This window comes from Apteryx rowi, unplaced genomic scaffold, assembly GCF_003343035.1.
Source record: "Apteryx rowi isolate R43461 unplaced genomic scaffold, aptRow1 scaffold_145, whole genome shotgun sequence".
Classification (NCBI taxonomy): domain Eukaryota; kingdom Metazoa; phylum Chordata; class Aves; order Apterygiformes; family Apterygidae; genus Apteryx; species Apteryx rowi.
This window is the reverse complement of record NW_020447697.1, coordinates 377,446-402,386: the sequence shown is the minus strand read 5'-3', so window position 1 is coordinate 402,386 and position 24,941 is coordinate 377,446. Positions and strand designations below refer to the sequence as shown.

General features: G+C 48.7%; 1 protein-coding gene across 1 annotated transcript in view; it reads right to left on the bottom strand.

Moving 5' to 3' along the window:
- FMNL2 (formin like 2) overlaps window positions 1-15,944 on the bottom strand; it is an 84,718-nt gene extending 68,774 nt beyond the window's left edge. The window contains exons 1-4 of the mRNA XM_026058257.1: window positions 15,791-15,944; window positions 13,476-13,519; window positions 11,438-11,521; window positions 10,581-10,664 (exon numbers count right to left, since the gene is read on the bottom strand). Coding sequence (XP_025914042.1) covers window positions 10,581-10,664; window positions 11,438-11,521; window positions 13,476-13,519; window positions 15,791-15,944 — 366 coding nt within the window. The remainder of the gene's footprint in view (window positions 1-10,580; window positions 10,665-11,437; window positions 11,522-13,475; window positions 13,520-15,790) is intronic.
- Between the last annotated feature and the right edge of the window lie 8,997 nt (window positions 15,945-24,941).

The following is a 24,941-nucleotide window of genomic DNA, read 5'->3' as shown; positions in this document are numbered from 1 at the left end:
TTGTTGCGCTCCATCCCTCACGTGTAGCATCACGCCCACAGCTACGGCTTCCTCCTAGCTCTACAGACGTGGACTCAGACACACGCTTGGGGCCACTGTCACTACTGGTCTAACTCTTTGGACTTTCTAGTGTCCCCAAGTTCGAGAGTAAGTAACATCGCCCTGCAGGATCCTCTAGGGCAGGGAACTCCAGAAGATACTGGGCACAATTTAAGTGCATGAAATATGTGCATGGGGACACTAGTGGCAGGAGTGGAGTTGGACGCAGTGGACATGGAGTCGTAACTGTAATGACTAAAATGACAATGCAAATAGAGTGCAAGTGCTGGATTGAGCTGTTTGGGGAAAAAAAGTATGTAGGATATCAATGCGTTGCCCAAGCAGGACTGTCTCTTCCTCATGCTAGTGCAATAGGCTGGTACTGCAAAATGCAGTGCAAGACACCTTCCCTTCAGCAGAAAGAGCTTTACAGCTCCCAGGGCAGCACCGGTATTAACTCACACAGCTGTCCGGAGAAGTGACTCCAAACAAACCTTAAACTCAAGCCTTTCTGCACATTTGACGCGTAGCTGCAGGTGGTAAGGGGATCAAGAGCCTGCCGTTCCCCCTGTCGAAGGCTCGGGAGCTATGTGAGCTATGCACTGCACGCCCGCGAGCCGGGCCGCAGGCGAGCCGACGCCGCGCGGAGAGCAACCCCCGGCTGATCCCAGTACAGCAGCTCATCCAACTTGGCTCTCGTTCAGTAAGACAGTCCCTTTTACGCCCTCGTAATATTTAGAAAATAAACAGGGTTTGCGGCGGTGGAAAGGAAGGGGCAATATTTGTATCTTCTAACCTTCAACAATAAAGAACAAGCCCGTAACAAGGCAAAGGGCCAAATGCGGAGCTGGTTTAAGCAGCCCCGTTCTACTGACAAGCGGCAACTGTTTTCATCAGCTCTTAATCTGGCCAGCGAACTATGAGGGAATTAAGGGTTTGAAACTCACGTGTTTGCAAAAAATCTCTCTTTATTAGACTCCTCCGTCTTTGTGTGTATACGATTACCTATGAAATTGCATAATTGTAGTTAAATCGCTGCTAATTGGAACTGCTACCAGTGCACTGTGAAAGACAGAGGCAAGACACAGACGCAGGGAGTTAAAGACAGGTCTCGAAATGGCATGCCAAGATTTAACCCCACAGCTCCCACCAGCACGAGCAGAAGCCATCTGCTCGGTCCTGGGACATGCACGGTGCTCAGCCCTCGCCGCGAACCCTTCAGCAGCGGGAGCAGTGAACGGGCCATGAAGCGCGGCGTACGCTCAAGGAAGAAGGAACACACCCACAGAGGTGGGCAGGGACTTTTGGAAAGAAAAAAAAGAAAAAGAAAGCAAACAAAATAAATCAGTTTAAATAATAGGGTATCAATATCCAAAGCACCTCAATTGCTAGCTTGCTTTCTGCACTTTTTACAGAATGCCGTTGGGCCAGTTTCTCGTTCAGACTTACAGCCCCCTTAGGATACTGCAGACTGCGACTTTACAGCGGGCATAAATGTAAGTATGCAGAAGCACTTTACATCCATTAACTCATTTTAGAAGTTCTTTACTCTGCCAGAGAGACAAAAACACCCACTTTGCTGTAAATGAGAATCTGGCCCATTGCAGGCCAGGAAAGAGTTTGCTAGAGGTATGTGAACCTCCGAGACCACAACCATTTCTCATTTTTCCCCCAGCACAATAGTTTTGTATGAGCTCTAGGGATATTACAACATTTTAATGCTGACCTCTTTCCCTACAAACAACTAAAGGAACAAGTATTTGCACTCTGCAATCGGAAAACCATGTCCAAATATTATCATTTACATCTGCAAAGTAGTTGGGCACAAGAACGAAGGCCAGTTTTGCAAGGAAGGCAAGTAATCTGTAAGAGCAAGCTGTACGTACGACAGACAGATCAGCTCTTCCGAGAGCACCGACAAGATGCAAGTGTCTGACACCTGACAAGATTCCTCGTTAGCTTTCATATTTATTCTTCCTCTTCTTGGGAGTTCTCTAATGCTGATGTAGCTCTGCTGTGTTTAGTCTCATCCTCTAGAGAAGTTATTTTATTCTTTTGGATATATTTCTCTTACTTAATAATCAGGCATCATCTGTTAGAATGACATGAGCTTTTCCTAACTGCCAGTTTTAATATCTGTAGTCTTCAAAATGAAATGCTTAAAGGTAGTCAGTTAACAAATTTCGTAGTCTGTGATGCAGATATTATATGTTTTTGTTTGCTTCTCAAAAGCTAGCTGCAATTATGTACTTACATAATAATCTCTACAGGTAGTTTATAAAAAAAAAGACGACACTGCTTATTATTGCACAGAGGAATTATTCAGGCTGAAAGATTTTAAAGTTAATAGTGAACAGCAGATAGGAGTAATGCTCTTCTCTAACTAGTGATCAGCTGTGGTAAACATTTGGTCCTGAAAACTTTATTTTAGAGTTCCTTAAAGTGTTTTCTGCTTTGGAAAGTCTTGAGAGATTAGCTTTAAAAATTGCCCTTTACCGGCTATGGTTACTGCCTTGGTTTATCCGGCTTCGACTGTTCCATATGAGAGGCTGATGTGTCGCAAGCTGCCGGCGCTGGGGATTGCGGCTGTGCAACACCTGCAACGGGAGGCCCCGCGCCGCCCCCGGGGTACGCGGAGCGTTTGCTCGCAGCCAGCGGCCCGAGGAAGGAAGAGCAGCTACCGCCGTCACGCTGGAATGCACACGGGGTGCAAAGGCGAGAGGCTAAGCAGAACAACGCGATTTCAGGCCCGGTACTTTGCTTCCCACCAATGCTATAAACGACGGCCAGACCCGAGGTTGGCCAGCCCACGGCCCTCAGGCTGGACGCGGCCTGCCCTCCCTCCCGAGGGTGCGGGCTGGGGGCCAGAGGAACCCACCCGATGGGACCCAGCCTGCTTCGGGCTGCCTCTTCCCTGGAATCGGCGTAAGCGTGGCCACGGCACGGAGCAGGCCCCCGTGTACGGCCGTGGCACAGACACATGCTAGTCGGGGAAAGGGACAAGGCTCACGGCATGCACAAAAATCACCCTCCCACCCACAACAAAAGCTGGGCTTTAATGTTTTACATCGCTGTTATCCACTCCTAATCCATCGGTCATAAAATTCAGACCTAGACTTTCTGGCTAAAGTACCTCCTTGAAGTGATTCAACACAAGTCTTAAAGGTCAGGACAGTGAAACTTCCGATCTAAGCAGCAGTATTTTTACTGGTAAGGGCATCACTGTATCGTATATTGGATTTATTCTTATTTCCCACCACAATTAAATTCCGAAGGGCCCTGTCTGGCTTTCATTCCCTATGCAATCAAAGAAGCATCTATGTAGTTGAGCAATGTTGCTTTAGGCTCTTTTGTCAAAATTATGATCTTCAGTCCTAGCTTTACATTTCCAAACAACGCCCATATTCCTGCTAATTTACTCCATCTCAGCTGTCCACCAAGGCGAAAATAAGTGCAAAGAGTTGTTCCCATTTTACAGGTAGCAAAACTGAGTATGTCATTGCCATTCCCAAAGCCACGGGGTGAGCGACAGGGCACCAGCGCTCCTGGCTCCCAGGCGGCCGTTCAGGTCCCTGACGCGTCCCACTCTGACACAACGGCCCTCATCCATTCTTCGTCCCTGGATTACCAGGGACAACTGCAGCACAGGCTTCCAATATAAAATCACCCTATCTCCAGTTATGTAAAATAAATATATTGCCCAAACAGTCCACGTAATCAGATGGAAAAATCTCTCCCCACATAGCATCTAAAAATGATTATCTTCTCCTAACACGAGCAAAAGGTATCTTGCAGCGTATCGATGCATTCGGGTTCTTCACTGCAGGTCCACGCTTCCCTGCCGCTGACTCCGCTCCAGCAGCTCATGCGCCAGGGCGAAGCCGTGGGACCCTGCCCTCTCTGGAGAGACCTCGCATCAGCAGTGGAACGAACCTCGCAAGGTCCCATGCAGTGAAGTGCATTCCTGAATAGCATTTACTTGCCGGTAGATACTAGCGTTTACGAGTACAAACACTGCCCTGTGCAGGACCACACGCTCTCTGGCTAACACTGAGGCAGTGCTATTTCCATGTAATTTGCTTTCCTTAGCTACCATAAATAACAGGTTAAAAATTGTTGCTTTTTCCTGTTTCCTCCTCCTCTCCACTTTTGGCGATTCAGAATTGCTCATCAGGCAAAACTTGCTTTCAAAATATAAATGTACATGGCAAGGGCTTTAACGCTACTTGATCTAGGAGGCTGGGGATTTTTACCACACACACTTCAAAAATTCACATTCTACTCTCCAAATTTCACTGAGCAAAAGACGTATGCCTGTTGGCGTCATCACAATTTACACGTTATCAGTTCCCCTTATTGTAGTCCCCGAACTGCATTGTTAAGACATGACAAAGTTAATAAATTTCTGATGGAATCTATCTTATCTTCGTTGTCTGCGTGACTCACATGAGCATTAACGCTATCTACAAACCTGAAATGGGAAAAGCACAGACTGACAATAATTTTATTCTTTGCCAGCTACCTAGCAAGTAGATTAACTTAATTTTCAAGAACAAAAGGTCCTTTCTTACTCGAAAAATTGCTGAGGATCAGCGTTATACAGCAGAACAATGGACAATAGGAGGCAATAGAACGGCAGATAAACACACGCAAAGAGCAAGCAGCAGCAGCAGCAATTTTTAACAGAACGGCTCCTTCGCATTTAACTGGGGAGCAGAAGCAAAGCAAGTGCCCCCGTGAGCAGATTTCCCGTCGGTGGGAGCACTCAGAGGAGTGATGCCGCCCGACACCCTCCCTCCGACCTAAACTCCCTGCAGCGTTCCCGGCCGGCTCTGCCGGGGCTGCTGGCGAGGGAGGGAGGGAGGGAGAGAGGGCAAGCGACAGGGCTACGCGGAGGCGGCTGCGGGAGCTCTCGCCGGGAAGGCGAAACCCAAGCGCATTGCTGAACGCCGAGATCACCTAGTCCCCAGTCTTTAGAGCAAGAAACAACAAGAATTCGGGGAAAAGCTTGAATGAGGAAGCATAAAACTATTCCTACTGCTTTCTTCACCAACAGTTTCAAGAATTACAACAGTCTTTTCCTGACGGATACAAAAAAAGGGAGGGGAGGCACTGCACTTCAGCAGCAAAAAAGAACTGTCAGATTTCTCTCTTTCCTCTTCCATGCGATCTGAAGAAGAACTTGATACATCTCTTGGTCACCCAAATCTGGAAAATGGATTTATTCTGAAACCAGGAAATTGTGGCTTTTCCAGTATTCTTTAGCTTCCAAAAACATTCAGGACATTTTCTGCCTTAGTGACATATGTTATTAGCATTACCCTTACTAACTTGTTTCATTCTCGGGATTCACGTACACTAGGCAAGCACCTAAAGCATCCGCGCCGGCGTCCCGGCCTGCAACGAGCAGCCCCCTGCGCAGCAGCCGCCGGGAGCCCTTCGAGCCCCTAACCTACCCACACCGCGAATGCCAGTCAAAGACGGTGGACAAACGGGGCTGGATGCTAGCGTCTTCTTACTCCCAAAGTACCAACACGTCGTCAAAGCAGGACACGTTTCGACCACCCATATTCCATTCCTGAACAAAATTTGAGGGCCGGTACAAGAGAATTTCATTTTTTATGTCTTATTATGAAACGAAATGATAGCAGCCATTCATCTCCGCACTAATTATAACACTTCGGGGGCAGATTTCACCAGCCGATCAGCACAGAGGGATCTGTTCCCACCATTATTAACTTTCTGCAAAATCAGGTCACCGGCACGACAGCTAGGGACCTGGCCAGGACAGCGAAACCACAGACAGACCATAGCACACTAACAACGCTGCCTCCTCCTGCCGGTCCCTGCAGCGGAAGAGTCGTTGACTTCGTGCCCCACGTGTACGTCCAACTGCTCCCGTTTCTCGGGGTTCGACCTTTAACAAGCCACCTTTCATGTGGCCACGGAGCCGGACGCATGAAGCTGTGAATGTCTCTACTGTCCAGCTGCTTAGGAGTTCAATAAAACACTGGATTTTCTATCACTATAGCTTAAAGATAACCCACATTTTACACAGAAAACAAGGCGGGGGGAGATTAACTGGTATACCAAACATTTATATTTTATGCAAAAGCTCTCAAAACAGAGCTGTAAATGGCAACTGTAGGATATACGAAGATGGGAAAAGTACTGGCTGCATGGTGTCAAGAAATCCAGCTCTCTCCTGCAAAAAGGGCAACGGCACCATAGGCAACGTACAATGTAAGATGCCACTTTTCAATCGCCCTCCCTTTATCAAATTTCTGAGGAGCAATTTGGGGCTTCCCTCTGATATTTCTGTCACACAATCAATAGCACAGCATCCCAGGGAAATCTCTGTCCAGGCTCAACACCTGCCTGCCAGCTTTTTCTCCATCAATAATCCACCTGAGACCCAAAGTCAACGCGCAAGACTGCTGTCTCAACTGCTCTGCTATTTGCAGACTAAACGGGACTGAGCGTGCCTTTAAAATAACTCCCAGCCTGAAGCCAAAGGGCACAGAGACATTTGTAGGCTCTTCCCAGTTCTCTGGGCTTTAAGATGGCTCTCTACGTTTTATAGAAAGGAAAGCTATATGCCATTTCCCCTTTGCAGAACTCGGGCAAAAAGGTGCAGAAGAGGAAAGAGTGTGAAAAGCAAGCCTGGATCCTAGGGGTGTGACTGTAATGTATAAGCTAGTACGAACTGTGGAGGTTTATGATACAAATTCTGGCAGAACAGAGAGCCTACTAATTAATATTTTTGTCTTATTAATTAAGAAAATGGTCTAACAACTACAATTAAAGCTTGTTTAATACAAGTACATATGAACACAGACCTTTAGGGTCGCTCTGTGGTTTCAGATGTTATCCTTCGCGAGGCTATTTTGAATGTTGTTTATTTTTGACAGTATAATCTCAAAACACCAGATTTCTGTGCTTGGACTCTCCCTTTACCACGATCTTCCGCCAAAAAGCACACCAAGATAAACCTCGCTTCCCGAAGGCAACTTTAGACATCGAAGTCAAGGGGAATACCATTTTTGTCTTCAGCATAACCAAGATTTCACTCCCAGAGCTGAAAGAAACAGAGACTAGTGTGGCACAACCTATTTACTCAAGGATTTTGTTCCCAAAAGGGTGTGTACTCGCACACTTTCACTTTCAGTCACAAGCCAAAACCCTAGAGCTGAACAGGGAACGCTCTTGATGCACCGAAGGTGGCCTTGCCTCTGGTGCAACGAGCACTTGGCATGGACCCGGGGCACGGCACGGACCCATGACCCATGGACTTTGGGTGTAAATCACATGACTTCCCAGCAATCCTTCCCTTCCTCTTATGTCTCTTAACTTGTTATTCCCCACGCATCCGCAGCATCTCCCAAGGAGAGGACGCAAGTCTCTGCCCCTGCCATGCTGCGCCCTGCCACAATTTGCCATTAGAGGGCATTGAAGAACTTCGTAAGATGGTCCCACCCTCTCCCTCGACATCTCTGTCCCCTTTGTGATACCTCACTCCGCAAGGCTGGGACAAAGCCCCAGACTACCACCAAACATCACTCTCCAGGAAAAGGCAGTAAACCGAAAGGGTACCTCCTTGTGTCAGGAAATTTTATCATCTTCTCTGCTTGGCTCATTCCCAACACTCACCTTCCCCAGCTGACCTGCCGCGCGGTCCCTTCCAGGCAGGAGGGCCTGCAATCAGCCATAGGGAGGAAGGAGCAGTTCTCTAATGAACCCCCAACCTGCTCCTCTAAGGATACTCTCCAGGGGTGAGAGGAAGGGCCATAGCTCTCAAAGAGGGGTCCTCAGAGCTCTTCTCTCCACGTAAATCCTGAAACCACTGGCTGGGCAGGAACAGAGCTAGACCCTAAGCCGGTCACAGCATGTCCTCTGAACCATGGGCAGGGATGAGGAGCCCTACCCACACCCCCACCTTCTCCTCCAGAGCCACGACCATCAGCCCAGGCAGTCCTGCCCTCCGTGCCAGCCCACGTACAACCACGTCAGGAACTAACATCTCCCCGTTCACCCCGCCGCTGGGTCACAGCCCTGCCCCGAGCTCGCCTGCCTGCGTTCAGTTAGATTTACCTGGGACTAAGATTGCCCATCTGCCTACCTTAGCTCAGGGAGACACTGTTATGACCACTATAAATACATGAGCAGCAGCAGGAATACTGGTTTTGCTTTATCTTCCATAAATTTATTCCTTGCTCGCTAAACCAGAAGTCAGGAACAGCTTTTACAATAGCAGCAGAAAAGCTTAGAAGGCTCAAAAGGTTTATAGACCACACCAGATGAGTCCTCCACAACCAGCCCAGCAACCCTCACCAGGCTTCAGCAGAAAGATTTGAGATTATTATTATTATTATTGTTATGTTAAGCATGAGATCAGTAGCTCCTCACTTTCATTAATCTTAGTTCTGTAAATCAAGAGTTCCTTTTGCGACCCAAACCCTCTGATGCATTAATTAATGCCCCTAACACCCTAATGCCCCAGCAACTAGTTCTCAAAATATTTCACAGACAAACAACCAGGGCCTGTTTCACAAGCTATTTAGAAAATACCACTTAAGAGCAATTTCTTTAGTCTGGACCCTTTTCCTTTTCAGACATAAGCTGAAACTGAGCACAGAACTATGCAGAGTAAGAGTTAACTTCTTCAAGCTATTTCATGAATTTACATCCTCTGTCCTTCAATAAGCAAAAAAAGGATGAAGAATGGTGTAATGGGTGATTCCAATACAAAATAGCAGTTCAAATTCTGCTTCCACATTAAAATATCCATTCTGTACAAAAATTATTCATGGAAGTATTTCTAGCCATGTGCCATAATTATGTGGACAGATATAAATATTTCACACACCATATGCTGTATTACGGTGCTTTTACAGACACCTGCTCCATGCTGTTCTAATCCACAGTGGCTGGCAAGCAATCACAAGGGATGTCGGGGCGGCCAGGGAGTTGTGATAGATAACAGGCATGCAGTCCCTTGGCTCCCAAAGCATGTCCCCTCCGATGGCTGCAGCCTGGAAAGGGTGGCACACTGTTAGCTGCCTACTTTTTTGGGATCTTCACCGGATTAGACTCTGCAGCGCCAGTTACAACAGTCCAATGCTGCTTCTTCTCTGCTTACCCTTTCAAAGCAATGGGAAGCGGATTCATCTTAACCCTGGGATGGGTTCAGCATGTTGTAAAAGAAGCTATTAAGATACGCAGTTACTCCAGGTTGCAAAATTTTCCTCACTGTGTATTTCCACCTGTCCCTCTCTCTTATCTTGCTGTAGAGTTTAGGGCTGAGATGAATCAGCAGCAGCTGCATGTTGCAAAGGGTGGATCAGCTCTGAGGTGTGAGCACATGAAGGCTATGATGCAACTACTTCTGCCTGCCCATTGCCAAATCGGTGCAAACTGAGAACGTACACACTCATGCACAAAGCTCACACTTCTTAAATGCTCACGTTTTGAACGTGCATGCTCCAAGCTAACATCCCTGAAGAAACAAATCACTCACAGTAGATTAAGCAATTTGCTCAGGATCACTACTGAAACTTTAAATAGTGCAATGCTTTAAGTTTTCTGCACAGAAAACTCCTGGAAAGAAGCAGATAATTCTGTATTTGACTTTACTTTAAGGTAACTGGATTTCATCATAGGCTCAACTTCTGTAATGGATAAACAAGAAAAGCCCCACAAACCTATTTATTATGATGTTCCTGACCTCATACCATGACTGCACCTTCTGCCAAACTTGCATCCTGGTCCCTCTGTGTTTACATTTCAAGGAAACATCCTCCCCTTCCAGTCCTGGATCAATTATTTTCCTTAGCAATTACTTTTGAAGTTTATGCTAGAACTTGATTTTGGTGTTGGCTCACAAATACACTTCTTAACTTCTGCATGCTTCACTTCCTCTAAACGTTGTCGTTTCTGTTCATTTGTCATGGCAGAGCCAACCTGTTGTTATATACTGTTGCCAGGTCTGCTCTCCACAGCAGAGCTTACGCACAAAAGATGTCTCAGTCTATGGTGCTTCTTAAGGTTGTTGTTCAGCCTCTGGAGATGAAGAGGTAGTTCAGGCTGCATGACCATTCACGTTGCACTGAAGGGGACAGCTAACGCCAACTGTGATAATGGCTTGTGATGTGGAAAGCCAGATACTAACTGGATCAAGACCATTCATCCATATTATACAGGTCAGGACAGACCAAAGTCAAAACACTTGCCAAGAGGTGGATAAAGGTCATTCTCCTCAAGTCTATGCCACGCAAAATAAGCAACTTTCATCACATAGGGAAAATAGACAAAGGCGTGACAATGAAGTCAGATGGGAGAGAAATATCATTCTATGGAGAAAAAGGGAAGTATTGTTACAGGCTTCTATGAGATGTTACAAATAATGGAGCATGAGGCCAAAGAAATGGATGTTTGAAACCATTCGAACACTTGTCTTTTTCAAGCCTTGGGACAATGCTGACAAAACTCAGTTTGTGCTCTTAATAGGATGTGTGTGAACAGCCTTCCCAGCTGCCCCTTACCTGATCACAGATGAGCTCCCACTTCTTCTCGTTGTCGTACTGCCGCAATAACCTGGCTTTGTCAGGAGGCAAGTTCATTGCATTCTGCGGAGAAAGAGAAAACAAACATGAGGGACCACAAAGGGCTAAAGTTCAGAAGGAGTCAGACGTGAGCAAACCCAGACAACATGGCTGTGGTTGTTTTAATTGTTTTATGTGAATTCCTGTTGACAGAGTTATTCTGAAACATTCCCTCCAAATGTCCTCTTTGGCCCCAAAAGAGCCAGCGAATCACAAAGCAGCAATGGGCAGGGCTCAGCGATGCCTCTCCTGGTGCTGAGCCACGCTGGGAAGGAGGAGGAGGAGGAGGAGGAGGTGAGCACTGGTTCTCACGACTGTCAAACAAACGGCGGCTGCTCAGTGGAAAGGACGGGGCTTGCTGCGCTGCAACACAGCCAGCCCGGAGCGCGAGGCCGGGCAAGGCCATGTTGCTGCTGCAAAGCAGCCACCTCGCCACTGCAGCCGCATCGCTCCTGCCTCTGCGCGGTGCACCACGGCCCTCGCACCGCTTCCCCTCTTCCCCTTCCCTGTCCCCCTCATTCAAGCATATTAATAAAGAAAACCGCAGAATTCAGCTGCACACTGGGGGATTTCAGAAGGCTAGTTTTCTTCAAACAAGATCTTGAAATGCCATTTCATTTTATTTCAACAGCAGGACGCTCTTCAGTTTTAAAATGTCACCACATACAAGCTTATCTGGATCGTGTACTCGCTGGAGCTAGGATTGCTGCCCATCGTGATACTGTGCCCATCATACACACACAAACAACGATCTAGAGGCTGTGACTGACAACCTGCAATAAAGAATGAGCACATACGGGAAAGGCATCAATTAGATGATGCCTATCATTTGTTATCTCTCCTTTGATGTCAAATAAGATATCTGTTCCAGGAGTATTTGTCTGGGAGGAGAACAGCACAGACACTTTACTTATTCACAAGCAGCTTTTCTAAGAGCTGTGTCTCCAAACACGCTGCATAATTGTTGCATTTACACTTAAGGAGAACACAGGACTCCTCCAAGAGCTTGGCAAACACGCGCTTGCAGGAACCTCCCTCTCAGCCAGCCGAAGCACGGCCAGGTGAAGTGCCTGAACGCAGGAGTCGTTACGAACCGCTCAGGCTCTAGCTCACGTTCTCTTCCGTATGCTCCCCTACCCACAGAGGCAATCCTGAATTAACACTTCAGAAGCAGAAACAGCTGGTCTGCCCTGCACGATTCCTCTTGGGAACCGAGTGAAGCATCACCCAGGCGCTGGAGCACCTCCACGCTGCCAGCCGGGTCAGGGCAGCGCCACGCACACCCCCGGCGCTGGCAATCACCGCGTCTCCTCATTTCATCTCCAAAAGGCTACGGCAGGCCCAGCCAGCTCCCAGGCGCAAAGACAGGCCAGGATCAAAGGCTGGCAAACAATCAAGCGGCGAAGCAGTAATCAATAAACCGGCATTTAGGTATCAAAATATTCTGCTCCAGAACTACGCAACTTCACAGCCTGTGTAACAGGCAGTTTTAGAGACTTATTAAAACAAACCTGTCCTCGGGACTCTTAGAAACACCCTGGGATCCTCGCTCTGCCTGTAGCGGGGCTCACACAGCCAGCCTGAGCTCCAGGGCACGAACCTTGGGCCCGCGAACGACAGAGGAGGGAAGCACGCTCTCCGAGCTGCGAGGAGCGCACACAAGAGTATCTGCTGAGATCAGCCCAGTCTATCTGGGCAGCTTTAGAGAAGATGCATAACTCCATAACCTAATGGCACACCATCAAATCCAAATGTAAATAAGCCCTAGCAATGGCTGACCGAACTCCAAGGCCGTGATGCAACTCTAACAGCCCAGCCACAAGCAGACGTACGAGAAATACTGCGTACATCCATGCACATGCTGGAGTGATAGCTAAGTAACTTCAAAGCCTATGATAAATCGTTGTGCATTAGGAAGTAATACTTTTAAAATACATTATCAGAAACGCAGTCTGTCAATTGTACTTACAGCTAAACGTTAAAACTCTCTACAGCTTTCCTGTTAGGGAAAAGACATTTACGCAGCGCATACGCCGATTTGGCCTCTGACAGCAAGCGCTAACCTCTGAACGCAGACCGCAGTTGCCAGGAGCCATCACTGCGGCATTATAAAGGTGCATACAGCACCCGGCACGCTCACGGGGACCAACGACAGGCGTGCGAGGCTCGGGGGCGAGCTTGGCGCGATGACGGATTTTGCATCAGAGCCCGGAGAGCTTAACTGGCAAGGGCTGGTCGGTCGACGGCGACGCTTTCCGAGACTATTTTGGCTGACTTAGCGCCACGTTCCGATCACAGCGAAAGGTGTTCGCCACTTGTGTTTCAGTGCTTAGGTACCACACGAAGGTCTGTGCCCTCCCATTTCGTTATGGCTATGATAAACCACACGCTCGCTTTGCTGTAGCTGTGCTACCGGCAGGCCGAGGCTGCTGTCGCCCTGCCTCTCCCCTTCCCGGAGAGGCTCTGTGGCCAGGGAGGCAGCATATCGGAGCGGCTCTTGACTCGGCTCCCAAATGGCCACCGTCTCAGATTTCAGCTTCCACCAGTTTACTTTAACAGCCTGGGCTAGCAACCGCGGCGGCGCAGGAGGTGATTCACGAGCGGATCAGACACTCCTGCCTCGCGGGCAGCGATAGCTGCGAGGAGACGGGGTGGAGGATGCGGGAGCGGCGCTGCCGCAGCCATCTGGTTTCCCCTCCTCGCCGCGAGCCCCAGCGCGGCGGTCCGCGGGAGGAGCGAGCGCCGCGGAGCACGGCCCTGCCGCGCCGGGCTGCCCCGAGGGGGGCCGACGCCACGCGCGTGGGCTTCGCGCGGTGCCGGCGAGACCTCACCTACCTCCTCCGCAACGCCCGCGCTCTGGCCCCCCGCCAGCGCCTGCCCTGGAAGCGGAGGAGCACATATAGAAACAGTGACTCACGCCCTGAACACCTTCTTTCGACATCTTTGGAGTGACGGCAAGTTTCTCTTCTTGCTGGGAAGGCTGTGAACAGGCGACAGACGCCTCTAGCTCAGGTCGACCTTGCGGCCTGCACAGAACCGCTGCAGGCGGCAGGAGAAAGCGGGTATCTACCTGATCCCACCTTCTGTATTTTGGAAATGTATTTGCTATCATTCCGCAGGAGCTTATCTACCTCCATCTAGAGCGTCTCCACTCCCGGAGATCCATTCTCCCGCTCTCCTGTCGGGATTGCCGTTCTTTGAAGCTTATTTTCCATCAGATAACAAATACTCTTCTTTTTGCTCATCTATGCTGTCATGTTGACAGTATTTATAGGCTGTGATCTTATCTGCCCTTGATTCCTCTTGCAGTCGTTCACCATCTACCTTATCAGTTCTTCATTCTGCATATCATTTTAATGTACTTTTTGGTATTTTTCCTGGGGCTTTTTCAGGTACCTTTCCTTATCTCTGAGGATCTACTCAACTGCAGGAAAAGCTTTACTGTTCACCTGCAACATACCCTGTGTCAAACCGTGGGCACGCAGTGGACAGGACCCTGAGACGAGGCAGAGGACGGGGGGACATCTCTCCAGCAGCAGCTCAAATCCCCTTCCTCAGAGCTTCCTGCTAACTTCACCTTTTCGGAGGTAACCGGGAAGGAGAAAACTTTTCCTGTTTTCTGCCATACCTCTGTACTCACCACTCACGCAGCAAGGAGGGATTGCGCTTGGACCAGAGATTTTTACACTAGCAGAGTCACAGTTTGACATTAACTTTTATGCTTTATACATAAATCGGGTTGAAGGTAACGCTGGCTTTCCTAAAAACAGATCAGATTGCACTCATTTACTGGAAATTATCACAAGACATCCTCACTCACAACCTGAGGCTCTCTGCTTTTCATGCAGGCTGATTTCTGCACTGTCCACTCTCCTTTCCTCCGCATCTGAAGCGTCTGGGGATCAGGATTAAAAATAACCATTTTTTGTCAAGCTCTTTTTAATTCAAGTCAGGTCCATGAGTCCAATAAACTGCATGGTGGCACAAACTGACACAGTCATGGGGCAGCGCGGTGGCAGGAACAAGCACTTGTGCACAGAGTTGACGGGACCAACCATAAGAGATGCTTTACAGACATGGTCCCAGGGAAACATTCGGTAGGACTACGGTATAAATCCCTTGCCTCCTTTACACTAGCACAAACTGCTGACAACACGGGCTGGTGCTACGCTCCGTCCTCTTTGTACTGCCTTACAAGGCTACCGAAGGTGCACCGCAACGGTGCTTGTAACAGCAAGGAGCTGGTTCTTGCTTTCATCCTTCTGCAAAACGGGAAGAACTGTAACAGGCTGTAAGAGTCACCCACTGCTGGGTGGTGGGGAACAGAGACCTGCCCACGCCGACGGTCCTGGGCTGCGTAGCAGCGGTGGTGTAACAGGGCTTCAGCGGGCTTTACGCGAGCTTTCGTTCGTTATGCACTCTTGCGCTCGTATTTCATTCCTCAGGGAAGAAGAACCCAGATCACAGAGCATTGCCCGAAACTCCGAAACCAGGAGGTGCTAATCAGGTACCTCGTCCTGTGAGGAGCACAGATCTTTCCTCCGTTCTTCTCTCCCAAAGACTCGTATTCTTAGGAAACTAATCCCATCTTCCTCATCACTTTTTAAATTTCCATTACATCACAGTGTTTCTAGAACTGAAAAGAGAAAGAGCTAAACTTCTGACGCAGGATTCTACCTCAACGTCTGCAAAGGCAACAGGAAATCAACGCAGTCTGTAGCTTTAGGAACTCGGAGTGAGGTTTTTGATTCCTCAGAAACACCTACAACCAGACCTCTGGAACATTACCCTCCAACAGAACTGCAACGAGAGCCCTTGCTGCATAGTGCTGTCTACAAGGGCCAGTTTCCAATCATATTTTGGCTCCAAAAACACATAACTTCTCTTTTTCCCCGCAAATTCCAAAGTTATTCATGTCTACTGCTATGTGCCAAATAATATAGGTAAGGTTTCCATTTCTTTTGCTCTGGATTGGCATTATAAAGCTAGAACTTAAATTAATCATAGTAGCAGATGGAAAACTGGGGGAAATACTAGCAGACTTACAAAATATTAAATTGCTTAAGAGTTAAAAATAAAATCAAAAGTGCATCAAGGAAATATATGTTTTTAACCTATTAAACAAAACTCAGCTACATCCAAATTGGCACCCTCCACGGTGTCTCTGAAGCCCACGGCCAGATGATGTGGTAACTGCGCTGCATACCGAGACTTGTCGTGATTTAGTCTCATTCCACCCAAGCGCACTTCATCCACGGCAGCTTTCCTTTGACCGCTTCCTGATGACTTCATCTGTCTCAGCATGACAGCGAGAGCTAAGTGATCCAGCACAGGCCAGGGAAGCACAAACTAGCCTTGTCTCGGCTCTGCATGCTCAGGGCTCTGTGCAAGCTTTCCCAGGCGCAAGGCAGGGTGCCAGCGCCCAGGGGCAGCCCCGCGGCGCCCCTGGACCGCGGCGCAGAGGCTGAGGAGCCCTGGAGAAGAGCACGCTGCTCCTGGGGCCTGGACACTCCTCACAGGGCAGCGCACGTGCTCCGCGCCGGCTGATACCTGTGCTCCCATCCCAGCTCGTTCCTCCTGCGGAGCTGACCCACGGTCTCCATCGCTAGCAGCGTGAGGACACCTGGATCTCCATATGCTCACAGCTCAAAGCATCGTGACAGACCAGCAGAGCTCAGACACCAAGAGGTGAGCTCAGGATAAACGCTGATACCTCGCTGTATGCGGCTAAGGAAGAAAGAGGGAAGGATGCCTCGTTGTCTCTTCACCTGAGGCCATCTACGCAAGTCTGGCCCACAAGGAGCCCTCCCTATAGAGCTCAGTAACAAAAACAATTTCCTGAGAACCATTTCCATACTAAAATCTGAGCGTACTAGCTCAGATGTCAGCCTGCGATGCTAAACTTTTATTCCTTCTAAAGGCAGGGAAAGCAGCAAAGCTTCATTTCTTGCTGTCCGCAAGGATATATAACTGGTCTTTTGTGAGCCAGGTTTTGTTCTGCCTCTGTGTCTGCGCTTTTTATGAATTAAAAGACAGCTGTTGCAAAGCGAGAATTGCTTTTCTTGCTCCCTTAGAGGTAAAGCTGCATGTTTAATATTAAAACAAAGCGAGCCACTGAGGAGCAACAGGAAATAACTACCACTGAGAACAAAAAACAAGGCTTATTCCAAAGAAAGAGGACACCTAAATTTTCTGACTGCAGATTTCTAGGAAACGGGCCCTCGAGCGTGCATCCTCCAGCTCCGAGCACAGGCCTCGGCTGCGTGTGCTCTTCCCGTGCAATGTCCGTGCTCCTCGCCGGGTCAGCGGGCCAGGGGCACGAGACCGAGCCGAGCCCGATGAACTCGGCACACCCACTCAGCGGCTTCTGCATGTAAACACTCGCTGTTTCCTAAGCAGCAGCACTATCTTTCTCCAGGAAGGCTATAAGCCTCTGGAAGAAAGCCAAAAAAATAGTGCAGGCATCTCAACTTCACATTTTAAGGGCCATCCCTGAAAAAACAAAAAAAGCTACTGTAAATAGAGCTTCATCGCTGGAAACCGCACTCCTCTGCAACACAAGGCAAAACACGGGGCTTCATTCAGCTGCGCTGCTTAGAACAAAATCAAGTCTGCGCTGTCTGATGGATGCAGTTGGTTTTCTGTCTTACCTTTTGCCCCTCAGAAATCTCCACAGAAAATTAGTTTCCCAAAGCCCAAACCCAATTTTGAGAGGACAAAATATATGAATTTACTACAAAACCAGCATAGTCTCCATTTCCATCTCCTTTTGGAGACAGCTCTGCAGGAGTCCTGCAGCAGCGCCACTGCACTCGGCTTTTGCCTCGGCTCTGAACTGGACCCTCCAGGATCTGAACATCGTTCAGATGCAGCGGCCCGCTCTGTGGGAAAAATAAGGCCCTACTGGAGGCATGAAACAGGCAAATTCCTCCATTATCTAAATTACTTAGTGTTGTAGCTGAAGCGTTGTTGTAGCTGCGATAGCTTAAGGAGGGGTGCAAGGCAGCATTTGCAAGGAGAGGTAACATTTTTATTAGACCAAAACATTCCGAAAAACTAGTCTAGTTCTGAGGACACAAGTCTTTCTGCAAATCTCAAAGCGGAACAGTTTTAGCCCCGAAAAGGCACTGATGGGCCCCAAAGTTTGTGTCTCCCATTTAATTTGCTCTCATAAACGCTGCCATCCATCCCCTGCAAAACCTTGGCTCGCTGAGGCCCTCAGTGGCTGCTGGGTTCCTAAGACCTCGGACGTGCCCGCGTGGCAGCCGCGCACAGCTGCCGACCGCCGGCACAGCGACCCCGAGACGGTGGGCGCGTTGGCCAAGGCAAGACACCGATCCCTCCAGAGATCCGCGCTAGGCTTTACGGCGTAGCACGGCCGAGCTTCAGGCTGCAGGTCAGCTGCATCTCTTAGGAATTTGTCACAGAAATTAGTTCGGAGCATCGCTACCGAAGGACGCATTCAGGTGCTACATGCCACAAGTAAAATTCTCAGCCCAGATCCATGCAATAAAACTTCATTCTGGTAATTCTGCTTGTTTTCCAGCCTATGCAATTCCCTAAGGAAAAGCTGTCTGCTAGAGTGGAAATCCAAGGGCAGGTTTTCCTAAAATAGCTTACTATTTAGACCTGTTCAAGCAGGAAAACAATCCAGCACAGAAACATTACAGAATTCAGCAGCAGTTTTAGTCTTGCTTAGGAAAGGATCGACACTTCGCAATGGGTTTAACGTTTGAGACTAGATTATATTGGCATCAGAGCTGCACACAAGAAGCTCGTAGTGGGATGACTAAGCTATATTTTTTCTCACTAATTTATTCCTGGGTTTAATGAGAAATTAAAGGCTCAATGTTCTGGAAAACAAATGCAACAGCAACTTGACTAACTCAAAAGCATAAGCATTGCTAATGAACAGCATTAGGCTGTTGCTCTTTCTTATTAATCTTATCATCTTTAAGTCTAAATCCCTTTTATTTATGAATCATGACGTTAATGTGTTATCAACAAAGATGACAGAGACCTCCTAATCCATTTGTTCCCATGAATGGTCCTACCTGCTTTTGTAAGCTGGTCAGAGCATATTTACCCCTAAAATACGAGGTGTTTTTGCCAGTCTCAGAAAAATTCACTTCACACTCCCAGGAGGTTCAAGGGAAGATGAAAAATAGCCAAACTACAGCTTTTTAGACATGAGAAAAGAAGGGAAGTTTATGCATTACAATCTGTATGATCTCAGGTCAGTATCTGACTGCCATCTCTCCCAACTCTCGTAATGCCGAAGCCGTTCCAGGTCTCAGCACTAACCCAGCACGCTGATCCCGCAGTCCCTCTTCATGCGAGCTGCGACTCCAACCAACGCTAGCTTTGCTACGTGTCACGAGAGATGAACCCCGCGACGGCCATCACCATCGGCACAGAAGGGACCACCAGAGCGTTTCAGCCACACTTGAAACAGAAAACATATTTGTCAGTGTCTGGATATAAGGAACTTCACAACCTGTTTCATTAACAACATACAAGGGGAGCGAGGAAGCTCTCAGAGCTGCGCTTCCAGCCTGCAGGACCATCCGTCGTAACCTTCCCCAGGGAGTCCTTGGAGAGCCGAAAACAGGCGACTGCCCATCAACCTTTCTGCTCTTCACATCTTCTCCCGCATCCCTGTCAGCAGGAGAATAAAGCCCTCGCTGCTTGCTCTGTCTGCCCCGTTTAGTCACACATTCACGGGCTGTGAATAACGCACGGCGAACCCGACAGCCGGGTACCAGGGGCTGGCAAAGACCTGCTGAGCAGAGGCAGGGAACCGACCCCACGATCTGCACCCTCGCTCTCAACCCAAGAGCTCTGTAAGGCCACAGACATGGTTTCTTCTTTCCTCTACCTCCGGCTGGGGAAGGGCCACAGATTTTTCATCAGAGAGATGCACAACACTGGTTTCCAGTCTTTAATATCAGCATTGTTTATACACTGAAAAATTATTTGGGGTCACTTTAATATTTGGTTTAAAAAGAAGGAAAAAAAACTCATTACATATACGTTTACCTTCCTCAAACATCTTTGACACTAGACTCATGGCAGTCTGACCTCAGACATGGAGAAATACAAACAAATTTTTTTAAAGTTTCAGCAAAGTGTTAAATCCTGAAACAGATCTAAAAATGGCTGTCATTTTCTGAAGAATATGTTTTCTACATAGGTGCATGGTGGCAACATGTTATGCATTTTTAACTGCCAGGCACTTGAGGTGACCTAAACGCATCTGTGGTTTCATCAACGTATGAATAACGCACCTTTTTCATAGGGATGATTTCATGCCAAATTCTGTTTCATTTGATCTAGCACAAAAAAGAGCACCAGTTTTATACAAGTTCACGTGAAAGCAGACTTTGGCAAACTGCACATTTGCAGTTTATATAAAGACAGGGAGGCATATTCCCAGTGAAAGAGAAAAAGAAGAAAACCATTACGCTGCTTCTGGAACGCTGCTATAAGCTTTAATTGCATAATTTAATGGTGACTTTCCTAGCTGCAGACAGTGGATGCTACTGGTGGAGTGATTCATCTCTGCGCTCTTCAGGACCACAAGAGAACATCACACATCGTAAAGGTATTACTCTGATGTAAAATACAAAATCACGCACTTCTGAAACGCATCTAATGCATCTATTTATGAAATATGTTCCCTATCCAAATTCATACGAACTGGAATACAGGAGTGCACCTGAGGTTCCTCGTTTGGAAGAGCAGCTCTGGGAATTCAAGTTGCTCATGTCACAGGAGGCTGGAGAGAATACACGTACCATCAAACTACACCAAAAGGAATCTTTTTGCAGTGATTTTTTCCTAAAAGGGCGGCAGTAACAGAACTTTAAAACACGGCACATTTTTACTGCATACAACTATGCACTAAGGTAGGCAAGAAACGCGCGTGCCGCCGTCGCGGGCTCTGCCCTCAGCGGAGACGCACCCCGAGCGCAGGGCCCCCGACCCTCGTGCGGAAGCGTTCTCCACCCGGCAGGGAGGGCTTCCCCGCCGCCCCGGAGCGAGGGCTGGACGGGCGCTTCGAAGCGGACGTCAGCCCCCGAGCAACCCAATTTCCACCTAACTAGGCGTCGTGACGCTCCGTCCCGTGCTCGGTGCCGGTTTGCACAGAGCAACCACGTGGAATTACACCACCAAGCGCAGCACCTCCTTTGTATAAATCAGCGGTAATTGCTTTGGGAGACAGCAGGAAAATGCAATAAGGGAAAAGCGTCTGGTGCCTGTTATGGAGATATTAGCACATATACCTTTAGTTAAAGGCGCAGGCCCCGCAAGGAGTTTCCAGGAGACGCATTGCCTCCACGGCGGCAGCAGCAGCGCCTCCGGGCACAGCAACCCGGACTGCTCGGAAACCCGGACCGAGGAGGATGGAAAACCCTGTGTAATCGCCACATTGAAAAGGGGGGTATTAAATTAAAGTTAAACTAGAGCATGCTCATCCCAAGGACATCTTATGCGGCTCCACGATGCAGAGGAAGGCGCAGGCGTCGCGACGGCCGCAGGGACGGTTTCGTATCGCCGGGAGCCCAGCTCGGGGCCGGCCTGCAGCTGCGTCCGCTAGGGAAGGCAAGCGGCAAGGAGAGCTCTCGCTCCCCAAAGGAGACCGCGATTACCGTTAGTTCCTCGCCGAGACAGGGCAGAGTAGCTTATATTCCTGAGACCTAATTTCCAGAACACTTTCTCCTCCTGCATTTCCTCTGATTGGGATTATTCCTGATTTGCACTGGCACTAGAGAAAGAAACTGTTGTAGCTTTTGGCTTCGTGTTAATATTGTTGAAAAAGATCAGGGCTTTGATATATTTAAAACAAATATTCTTGGCCCTTGTAAATTAGATGCAGGTTCACATACCAACATCAAAACTTTGTTCATTACTCCAGCAATTGCAGACTTAAGGACCCTCTGTCCTCACCTGGAATTTCCTAGTCTGTGCTTATTCTCCAGCCCATCACTTTAACTTCTCGATTCCTTGGAGAGTTTCTTAACAATCATATCTACTGAATTTTATCTCCAGATCCCCTGTTTTTAATCTCCACTGTTTCCACAAACCTTCCACAAAGTGCAAAATTCTTAATTTTTTCTGCATTGCAGTTGGGATTATTTTATGGCACAGCCTGAATTATTTTAAGTCTTTATTAATATCCAGTGAGTTCTTACAAAGTAAATCTGAAATTGGTTCATAAGTCAAATCCATACCTCCCAACTTTGCAAAACTGAAAAATAACAGGCCTCTTTCCTGGCTAGTGAAAGCCTGAGAACAAAATACAGACTCTTTAGTGGATCCAGGTTTATTTTTTGGCATTGTAAGGTGCCTATGTCTCCCCAGAAACTAGTATCAGAAAGTAACCAAATTCCAAAAATAATAAAAAGGGAATGGAAAGCAACATAATAAGCAGTTCAGTTCTGCTCATGTATATTCATAAATATATTCACCCTGTCACTCTTTATTGTCAGACACGTAGAACTTTTCAAATTTGTAAATGTTCCTTAACGTTTTCCAAATTTAGCCGGTGCGAAAAGAAACCAATTTCTAATGTCACAAATCGAAAGCTTTGCACTGAACAGACGAGACGCAAAGGCAGCAGCAAGCCAGGTTTCTGCGCGCGTGCTTTGAGGCTCGAGCGCAGCGGATGGTTCAGACCCAGCCCGCGCTTCCCGCTTTGCCAGGGCACCGGGAGCCCGTGCCTGCGACGGCCGTGCTCGAGGGCCGGCCCCGTGAGCCCCCCGGCCCCCGCCGCTCCGGGCTGCACGCGAGCGGGCCGAGCTGCCGACTCCTCCGGGTCTGCAACGCCTGGAGGCTCGCTGCAGCGTTCTGAGGTTGGTGGCGAGCTGGGTCGTTTAGTTTTGGGTGCAAAAACGTAAGAACTAAATACAGACCCCAAACTCGCTTCACCTTCTGTCATCGGAGAGCGACAGCTTTCTGCACTTCTGAACCGCGCTGAGATGAGGTGCTTGCCCAGGAGGCAAAATCCCCCTTTATCCCGTTTCTAGCTCTGCCCTTCTCTCCGACCATTTCTACTTAGGGGAAAGAAGAAAAAAGTCTATTATTAACTTCAATAGCTGCCTACTAAAACAACCCTGGATATTTCTCTACAGTATTAAAATTTAATTCCAGCACCTGGACACTAAAATAAGCCTTGAAATTCTTGTACGATGTTAAAATTTAACTTTTTGCAATTTTCTGCACTACTTAACTTCTCAGTCCTGCTATGGTATGTTTATTTAGGAAAGCTTGAGGCAAGTGAAGCAACTGCAAAGTTTGTTGACTTTATGCAAAATCCACGCTAGGCTAAAATTAAATGTACTTATTGTTCTAATCCTCCTTCTCCCTTATTCTTTTTTTTAAACTGGTCTTTGATCTAAAAATACTGATGCTCTTGCTGTATGAGTCCTTTCTCTTCCTAAAGGCACGCTGGCGTTCTGCAGGCAAGGACTGCAAACGGCACAACCGGACTCTCTCGGACATTGCGTGACTCGCTGACCGCCGCGTCGTCGGCGTTCAGAAGACGCTTTATACGTCAGGTCAGCGCCTGAGGCTGCAGCGGGGCTTGTACCAACACTAAGGTCAGAGGCCTGGGAACGCGGGCCGTGCACCCGCGGAGGGACGGGGAAGAGCGCCGGCGGGAAGGCAGCGGCACGCGGCTGCCGCAGGAGAAGCGGGCAGCTGACGGGGATTCGCGCGGGTTCCCCAGCGGGCGAACAAGGACCGAAACACCCAGAAATCTAGCGGCAGCAAAAGGCAAATATTCCTCGGGAGGCTAGCGAGCCTGCGGACGTTTACAGAACAAGGAACCTGCTGTGGGTACTTCTGCCCCCGGCGGCCCGCCGGTACCGAACGCCACGGGAGCAAGAGCAGGGAGCCGTCCCCTGCGAGGCGCCCCGCCGAGGAGCCCTGCCGGCCGAGCCCTCGTTATTCCCTTCTCCGGGTTTCGAAGGCAGCTTAGGCTATGTGCTGCTTCTCAGTTTACTTCTCCAGTTCTTTTTTAAATCAGGATTAAGTTGCATATTTATCAGGAATTAGCATTTACGTTCAAAGCTCTTTCCAGAGGCTGATCCCCACACTGCTCCAGCACGGCAAATACCACCGTCGCTTTTACACCGAGACGTGTGAAACCGCCCAAGGCGGCTCCCTGATCCCCAGCTCCGAGTCAGCTCGCGGCTCCCCAGCCTTTCCGTACGGAAGCGCTCCGAAGGCTGCTTGCGGGCAAGCCGGCTGCCGTGCCAACCCGGCCCTCCTTTGTGCCCCACGGCAAAACGCGGGGACCAGCCTCGGCAGCAGCGGCATACGTTACTGGGGAGGGCTTCTTGGTTTTAGCACGCTCGGAGCTGTCAGCAAACGTATTCCGACTCTGATCCCGCTGGGAAGCGAGGACACCCCCCACATTCGCTCTCTGAAGTTTTTTCTGCGAAATATCTTGAACGTTTTGGTGGCAAATAACTGCTCCTGCCACAGAGCTGTTTATTCCATTCAAAAATTCAGACTCAGCCTAATACGTTTCAGATTTTGGAGAAGCTGAAACCTCATTAATTCACCACTGAAAAACAGTTTCATGCTACCAAAGCTTCAAAGCTCAGCTTCATTTTGAATTCTGCTGCTGACTCACCCGTCCTGGAAGATTATTCCAAGCAAACCCCACAGCTTTACTAAATCATTCAAATACACTCTCCACTGATAAGGCGAACCACATAATCCAAAATTAAAGACGTTTTAGCAAGCGTCTGAGGAAGCGTATTCCAGAGAACCAAAATACACGTGCTAAACCTCGCAGCCGGCTTTGCCGAGAGCTGGGGTTGTGCCGCAGGGGCTCAGCGGCGGGGAGGCAGGCGCTCAGCCCAGCTCCGGCCGGCGGCCGGCCGACCCCAGCCCCGGGACCTCTCCTCCCCTGCGCTGCCACGTTCGGCCCCCGAGGCTTCGGCTGACACGCTCACAGCAAGGGAGGGAATAAATTCCCCGTTAGCGCAGAACAGCGGCTTCACCGACGTTCACTGGTAAGAGTTGTCCTCGCAGCACCAAAGGTCAGGCATGGGAACGCAACAGTGACAACGGAGAGAACGAATCGAAAGGCGACAAGTTAATTGGTTTCATCCAAATCCCTTAAAATGAATAGCAGTCATTACGCTTGCCTTCTGGGGCATAAAAATAAAAATGGGGAATTTGCTCAGATACGCAATTAAAACATCTAGACACGTGCAGGCAAAGGTACGTGAAGCAGCTCGTGGCTCAGAGGGCGAGATGTTGGGGAAAAAGACGGTATTTAGCTGA